At 37.6% G+C, this 8611-nt stretch overlaps 1 protein-coding gene across 1 annotated transcript; it reads right to left on the minus strand.

Annotated features, from left to right (window-relative positions):
- Positions 1 to 2106: 2106 nt before the first annotated feature.
- LOC127222305 (olfactory receptor 5G3-like) lies at positions 2107 to 3051 on the minus strand. Its single transcript, XM_051184313.1, is given in 1 exon segment — positions 2107 to 3051. A coding segment is annotated over 1 exon segment (945 nt).
- Between the last annotated feature and the right edge of the window lie 5560 nt (positions 3052 to 8611).

Below are 8611 nucleotides of genomic sequence, written 5' to 3' on the forward strand. Positions count from 1 at the left end.
AAAAATAAAATAAATAATAAAATTTAAAAAAAGATGTTGTTGTCAAATATAGGTTGCACCAAAAAGTAATGAGGTAGATAAGATGATAGTGAATTCAAGGATATTTGTTTCAGGGATGATTCGAACTAGAAAAGCCTATTAAAGAAATATTATCATGAGTAGAGATAGCTCAAAAAGTTCTTGTTGTGTAAACTTTAGGACCTGAGTTCACTTCCCTAGAACCCTCATGAAAATTGATGTGTAGCTCACTTTTATAACCTCAGTGATTATACAACAGGATGTAAGGCAAAGGCAAAGTGTTTCCCAGAAACTGGTAGACCATTGACCCTTTTATATGAAGGGACCAACAATAAGAGAGCCTGTCACAAACAAGGTAGAGTGTGAAAGTTAACATCTAATGTTGTCCTTTCACTTTTACGTGTGTGCCATGGCATGTATACACACACGTGCACACAGAGAGAGAGGGAGAGAGAGAGAGAGGACAGAGAGAGAGAGAGAAGTGACAGTGACATAAACAAAGGGAGACAGAGACAGTAAGAGACAGGCATGGTTAAATTTTTCTTTAAGTTAAATGATATACTGCACCTCAATGCATTATATTTGAAATTTTTATCAGGTAACATGTTTAAGACAGCTGATGAGAGCAGCCAATTTTCTGTGATTATATTTTTTAATTTAAATTAGAAACAAGCTTGTTTTACATGTCAATCCCAGTTCCCAAGCCCTCCTCTCCTCCTTTGTTCCCACTCAACCTCCATCCCCTTTCTGTTCCCCATAAAAGGTAAGGCCTTCCATGGGGAAATCTTCAAAATCCATTATATCATTTGGATCAGGGCCTAGGACCTCCCCCATGTGTATAGGCTGAAGGAGTATCCCTCTACCTGACCCAAAATCTGTTAAGAGTAGTTTTCCCACCAGTCTGGTCCCACAACATGTCAGCCCCAAATAACACACAGAGACATTGTATTAGGTATAAAGCTGTTGGCCTATTACTAGCATTTCTTATTGGCTAGCTCTGTCTTAAATATTAACCCATTTCTATCACCTATATATTTCCACATGGTCTTATCTTACCAGAGAGAGGGCAGGGACCTCTGTTTTCTCAAGTCTCCACTGTGAATCTCCTCCTACCTCTCCCTGAATCCTCCTTGTCTCCTAGTCCCACCTATCTTGCTTTCCTATTTGCCAACAGTTATTTATTCATTAACCAATAAGAGAAACATATTTACAGAATGACATCTCCCATCAAAAGTTCATTCCTATACTAGAGATAAATACTGATTCATTACCAGAGGCCCCATAAACTGCCTAGTCCTCCTAACTAACACCCACATTCAGGGGTCTGGGTCAGTCCTATGCTGGTTTCCCAGCTATCACAATGGAGTCCATGAGCTCCCCCTTGTTCAGGTCAGCAGAGTCTGTGGGTTTCTCCCACCTGGTCCTGACCCCTTGAAGCAGATAATTTTTGAAGTATTAATTTTTCAGAAATCTTGAAGTATAAATAGGAGAGGAATGAAATGGCTCATCAGTTAAGAGCATGGGCTGCTATTCCAGACAACCTTGGTTCAGTCTCTAGCACATTAAGTGTCAGCTCACAACTGCATGTAACTCCAGTTCTAGGGGATCCAATGCCTTCTTTTGGACTCTTCAGACACTAAAAACATATGTTACAGTTACACATATGTGACAAAATTTTCATATATAAAAATAGGTCTTGGAAAGAAGCAAGAATATATGCATTTTCTGTCCTTAGGGTTGTGTTCAGCCAAAATATGGAAATATATAAATATTTCACTAGTATTTGAACTTTCCACAATTTCAGTCAATTGGAGCACTGATATCATTTGAAACATTGCGTTGAAAGTATTGAAAGTATAGTTCTCACCTTGAAGATGCAAGGTTAACTCAATAAATTCAATGAGAAGTTAAATCACCAAAACTGCTAAATCTGTAAGCTAGTTTTCATCAAGATCTGGCCCACATTTGTGAAATAGTCTGTGATCTGGCAGAATAAGGACTTTGTTGCAACCTGTGCCTCTCACTCCAGTTGTGTTCAATGTATATTTCACTCTCACACCTTAGGTATATCACACAGAGAATTCTATCTTAAGCACCTATTAGGAAGTGCTTCCTCTTCAATGTTCTACCAAAGGCATCTTTCGCCTCTTTGTTCCTTAAACTGTAGATGAGGGGATTCAACATGGGGATCACAACAGTATAAAACAGGGAGATCACTTTATTGATATCCAAGGAGGAACTGGCATTAGGTCGAACATAGATGAAGAAAAGTGTCCCATACAGGACAGAGACAGTTGCCAAGTGAGAGGAACAAGTGGAGAAGGCTGTTCGTCTCCCATTGGTTGTCTGAATTTTCAAGATGGCCATCAAGATACAGACATAAGAGATCAAGATGATCAGACCACTGAGCACACCTACTGCTCCAGCCAAGATAAACAGCACCAACTTATTGACCTGGGTATCAGTATATGCTAGAGACAGCAATGGAGAGATATCACAGAAGAAGTGGTTTATAATATATGGACCACAGAATGGTAAGCAAAAGGTTAATGCTGTGTGGGTCATTGTACTTATAATAGCAATGGCTTAAGGCCCAATAACCAAGAGTACACAGACATGCTGGGACATAATGAATGTATACAACAAGGGCTTACAGATGGCTGTATACCAATCATATGCCATGGAAGCCAGGAGGAAACACTCAGTTGCCAAAAAGAGTCCAAAGAACCACAACTGTGTGGCACAGCCCACAAAAGAGATGGCTTTGTTCTCAGCAAAAACGTCACACAGCATTCTGGGAGCTATCGAAGAAGAGGAGCACACATCTACAAAGGACAGGTGGCTGAGAAAAAAGTACATAGGTGTGTGTAGTCTGGGGTCCACCCATATGAGAGTGATCGTGCCCAGATAAGATAAACAAGAGACAAGATAAACAAAGAGAAACATGATAAAGAGGACAATTTTCTGATGAAGGTTATCTGTGATGCCAACGAAGAGAAATTCAGTCACTGCGGTCTGATTCTTTTCTTCCATTGGTCACTTAGGATCTGTCAAAAGAATAAGAATTATTCCTTACTAAGCTCAGGCAAATGATATGTGGAATCAATGTCAGATTGTCCTCAATAAGTCTAGTATACAGTTGGTCAACAATGTTGAACTGAATGGTAATAGTTTTCATAAGTACAAGATCTAGACAGTTGACCAAAATCCTTTGCAATTTCAGCAACTGAACCCTTGAGTTCTTTGGGTTCTGAACACTCTCCCATCAAAAGGTATCTAACTACATTGATCTAAAAGTTCCTTTGATTTTAAAATTGTATTTGTAGTGAAAAAAATACTCTGTTTTTCATTTTTCTATATGATAAATAAGGAAACCATCTTAAGTAGTTTAGAAAGCAAATAAATTGATGCTATTTGTTTGGTATGATCCCAGCCAGATCTAGAGAGATAGAAACAGGTAGGTCCCTGGGGCTGACTCCTCAGCTAGCCTCTCCTACTTGGCCAGTTCTAGGCCAGTGGGAGACCTAGTCTGCAAAGTCAAGGTGGACAGTATGAGGAGTGGACAGCAAGGATCTTCAAAATTATATTTTGTGTGACACATAGGTCACACAAATATAGTAGAAACTATTCAGATTGCCTAGATTATTATGTATTGTAATCCATACAAAAATATATGACTTTCAAAGAAAAAGTATTTTACCACATGGCTATTAATATGTGAAGTACCATACACATTTCAAATAGTGTAAATGACTTAACCCTGTACAATTTATTTATGTTTTAATGGCATCCTTATTTTGATGCTGTCTGGCTGTATTTTAAGCAGTTAAATGGAGGGCTCTTGAGTACTGCCCTCTATCATAAATAGTTGACTTGTGCTCTATCCTCTTTATCCACTCTCATGAAACTCGCTTTAATAGATGTGATAAGACAAAGTAAGTTATAGATTGCTATAAGTTCAAAAAACAGTTTATTGTTTATTATTTGAGTGTGAGTTATTTTGAGCCGTTCATTAAGTGAAGAATTGTTTCCAATTGACGAGCTGAAGTGTATTTCTGATGTTAGAAAATTATACTTCAATAATGTTTACCTCTTATAAATATCAACTGAAACTAATATGCATTATCTCACACACATACTGCTTATTATGGTATGGACATTTAAAACTCCTCAGTCATTTTCAAGAATGTAGTATACTATTGCTACCAGTATCTATCCATAATGTTTATGCTTTAAAACCAGTATAGAAAAACTCATATAGACCAATTGTAAAGTCTGATAATACTGAGTATAAAATACCAAAATCGTAAAGGTGGATGACCATGTCCTCCCAATTCACACCACTACTGTTGCTACATCATGTTTTAAAACTTCCTATCATCCAAAACCCAGTGTACTCACTTCTTTAAGGATATCCTTTCTGCATCTCCTTTATCCACATTAAAGGAAATGGTCATTTTCTAGAAGACAGAAGATCTTATTTTCCTCATTATATTAATCTGAAAGTGACTTAATAACTACTTGGAGAAGATGATGGACTTCCCACCCTGGTAGACCTAGGGATGAAGAAAGAATCCATGAACGTATTACTGACTCCCATACTGCACAGAAGAGACCTTATCCAAGCAGTATACAACCAAATCCCCAAAGAACATAAGTCTCAAGGGTTTACACCTGAAGGGACAAACATTAAATGTTCCCAATAGCATTTTGGCCAAGTATTATTTTCTAACTGTATCTCATTCCAAAGTGGTGTGTGTGTGTGTGTGTGTGTGTGTGTGTGTGTGTGTGTGTGTGTGTTTGTGTGTGTGTGTTCCTGATCTATCCTCTTTATCATCTTTTCTTCCATCAGCAGACTAATAAATGAGCAGCATCTGGGAAGAAATCATTTTCTGATTTCATTCTGAAACCATATCATTTAAGCATAAACCCCAGTCCCAGGTTTACTTATTGTCATGTTAAGTAAGTCAAGAAGTCATGACTGTCTGTGTATTATTCCCTTGTTCTCCAAAATAAAGGAACCAATCTCTACTTGACATAGATGCTAGATATGTTTACTGAGTATTTCTTAAATGTAAAACACCAGTTATATGCTTCTAAATGCTGTTTATTATCATTAGAGATCTGGAGCATAGATGAACAGATTATGACCACATATAAATATAAAAGAACATATTAAAGTACCATTTGCTTCTCTCTATGTTAAAAAAGTTAAAAACAGCTATTGAACTACAAGGGAATCTAGAGCAGGCGAAAACTATTTTTCAAATGTCAAAATTGTCGAGAAAAGTAAGAATTTTTTTGATAAATTGAAGAGGAAATAAAGTCCAAAAAAAGATTAACAGAAAGAAGAAAGCAAGAATAGAAGGATCCCATTAAAGACAAGAGAGTATAAGGATGGGTGACACAGGTTACCTATCTCAATCACTACTGTCTCTGTCCCATCAGGAAGAACTAACACAAAGTCCTACAAGATTTCATTAGCATTATTTGTAGTAAATGTAGCTATGTTAACTTTAGACTAAGAAAATTTTTGAACCAAAAATGTTAGCAAGAAGAAAATATAATTCTATAGTCATAATGAGGCTAAATTATAATGAGAATGTTATACTCCTAAAAGTTTACACAATACAAAACAGAGCCTCAGCATATTATAAAGCAAAACTTGATAGAACTCTAAAGATAAACAAGTATTCACTAGTAGAGTGGAAGATATCAATATTTTTTTCAATAATTGACAGACAAATTCAACTTAAATATCAGTAAGAGTATAAGAACTTGTGCAATAATAGAAATATAAATATTGTCAGAAATTGTTTTTCTTTTTTATTATATTTGAATTAGAAACATTCTTATTTTACCTATAAATACCAGTTTGCTTTCTCTCCCATCCTCCCATGCCCCATATTGACCTCCCCCATCCCATCTGCCATCCACTTCCAAGGGAAGGTGAGGCCTTCCATGAGGGATCATAAAAATCTGTCAGGTTATTTGGGTTAGGGCCTAGGCCTTCTCCAGTGTCTCTAGGCTAAGGAAGTATTCCTCCATGGGGAATGGGCTTCCAAAGTCTGTTCCTGTGCTAGGGATACAACCTGTTTCCACTGCCAGAGGCTCCATAGACTGCCCAGTCCTCCTAGAAAACACCCACATTTAGGAGGCCTAGTTTGGTCCTGTGTTGGCTCCCCAGATATAAGACTGGGGTCCATGAGTTCCCATTTACTCAGGTCAGCTGTTTCTGTGGGTTTTCCCAAGTCATCTACCAGTTTATTTGTTACTCCTCCTTGTCTGACACTGGATTCCAGGAGTTTGGCTCAGAGTATAGCTGAGTGTCTACTTCTGCTTCCATTAGTTACTGGGTCAAGGTTCTAGGATAGCATTCAAAGTAGTTAGCATTCTCATTATAGTAGAGAGGCATTTAAGGTAGCCTTTCCACTACTAGCTTCCTATTTGAGGTTATCCTTGTGGACCTCTGTACAGTTCCCTAGTGCCAGATTTCTCTTTAAACCTGTAATGGCTACCTCTATGGATGTGACTCTTTTCTTGCTCTCCTCTATTCATCTTCCCATTCAATCTCCGTGTTCCTTATGTTCTCTTCTCCCTTTGCTTCTCCCCTCCTCTTTTTCCTACCTCCCTCTCCCATTGCCCCATGCTCCCAATTTGTTCAATGGCTCTTATCCCTTCCCCCCTCACTGGGGGACCATGTATGTCTCTCTTAAGTTCCTCTTTGTTTCCTAGCTTCTCTGGAGGTGTGGATAGTATTCTTGTAAACATTTATTTTATGTCTAATATCTGTATATGAGCTTGTCTTTCTGTGAGTAGGTTACCACCAGTTCCATCCATTTGCCTGCAAATTTCAAGATTCCATTGTTTTTTCCCACTGAGTAGTACTCCATTACGTAAATATATCACGTTTTCTGTATACATTCTTCAGTTGAGGGCCATCTAGATTGCTTCCAGGTTCTGGCTATTACAAATAATGCCACTTATGTTGGACAAGTGTCCTTGTTTATATGAATGTGAATCCTTTGGATATATGCCTATGAGTGGAATTACTGTATCTTGAGGTAGACTAATTTCCATTTTCCAGAGGAACTGCCATACTGATTTCCAAAGTGGCTGTACAAGTTTGCACTCACACCAGCAAGGAGGAGTGTGCCCCTTACTTCACATCCTATCTAGCATATACTGTCTTTGGTGTTTTTTAATTTAGGAGTAAAATGGTGTCTCAGAGTTGTTTTTATTTGCATTTCCCTGATGGATAAGGATGTTGAATACTTTCTTAAGTATCTTTCAGCAATTTTACATTCCTCCATTGAGAATTCTCTATTTAGTTTTGTACCCTACTTTTTAATTGGATTTTTTTGGTGTTTTGGTGACGAGCTTCTTGAGTGCTTTGTGTATTTTGGAAATCAACCTTCTGTCAGATATAGGATTGGTAAATATCTTTTCCCATTCTGTGAGCTGCCATTTTGTCTTGGTTACTGTGTCCTTTGCCTTACAGAAGGTTCTCAGTTTCAGGAGGTCCCATTTTTCAATTGTTGATCTCAGTGCCTGTGCTACTGGTGTTATGGTCAGGAAGGAGTCTCCTGTGCCAATTCATTCAAGGGTACCTCCCACTTTATCATCTAAGAGGTTCAGTGTGGATGGGTATATTGAGGTTTTTGATTCATTTGGACTTAAGTTTTGTGCATGCCAATAGATATGGATCAACCTTCAGTCTTCTACACACCAACATCCAGTTATGCCAGAAGCATTTGTTGAAGATGCTTTCTTTTTTCCATTGTATAAATTTAGCTTCTTTGTCAAAAATCAGGTGTTCAATATGTGTAGGTTAATATCAGGGTTTTCAATTCAATTCAGTTGGTCTACCTTTTTATTTTTGTGTCAATACCAAGCTGTTTTCAGAATTATAGCTATCTAATAGAGTTTGAAGTCAGGGATGATAGTGTCCCTGGAAGTTTCCTTATTATACAGGGTTGTTTTGGCTATCCTGGGTCTTTTGCTTTTCCTCATAAAGTTCAGGATTGTTCTTGCAAGTAGTGAAGAATTGTGCAAGGATTTTGATGGCAATTGCATTGAATCTGTAGATTGCTTTTGGCAAGATTGCCATTTTTACTGTGTTGATACTACCTATCCAAGAGCAGAGAACATCTTTCCAGATTCTGGTATCTTCTTTAATTTCTTTCTTTAAAGACACAATGTTCTTGCTATACAGGTCTTTCACTTGTTTAGTTAGCATTACCATAAGATATTTTATGTTATTTGTGGCTATTGAAAAGGGTGATGTTTCTCTGGTTTCTTTCTCAGCCCCTTTATCATCTGTATAAATAGGGCTACTGAATTTTTTTTACTTAATCTTGTATCCTGCCACTTTGCTGAAGGTATTTATCAGCTGTAGGCCTTCCCTGGTAGAGTTTTTTTTTTTTGGGGGGGGTCACGTACGTAAACTATCATATCATCCACAAATAGTGAAAGTTTCACGTCTTCCTTTCCAATTTGTATCCCCCTTATCTCCTTTTGTTTTCTTATTGCTCTAGCTAGAAGTTCAAGTACAATATTGAAGAAATATGGAGAAACAGGGCAGCCTTGGCTT

This window comes from Phodopus roborovskii, unplaced genomic scaffold (assembly GCF_943737965.1).
Source record: "Phodopus roborovskii unplaced genomic scaffold, PHOROB, whole genome shotgun sequence".
Classification (NCBI taxonomy): domain Eukaryota; kingdom Metazoa; phylum Chordata; class Mammalia; order Rodentia; family Cricetidae; genus Phodopus; species Phodopus roborovskii.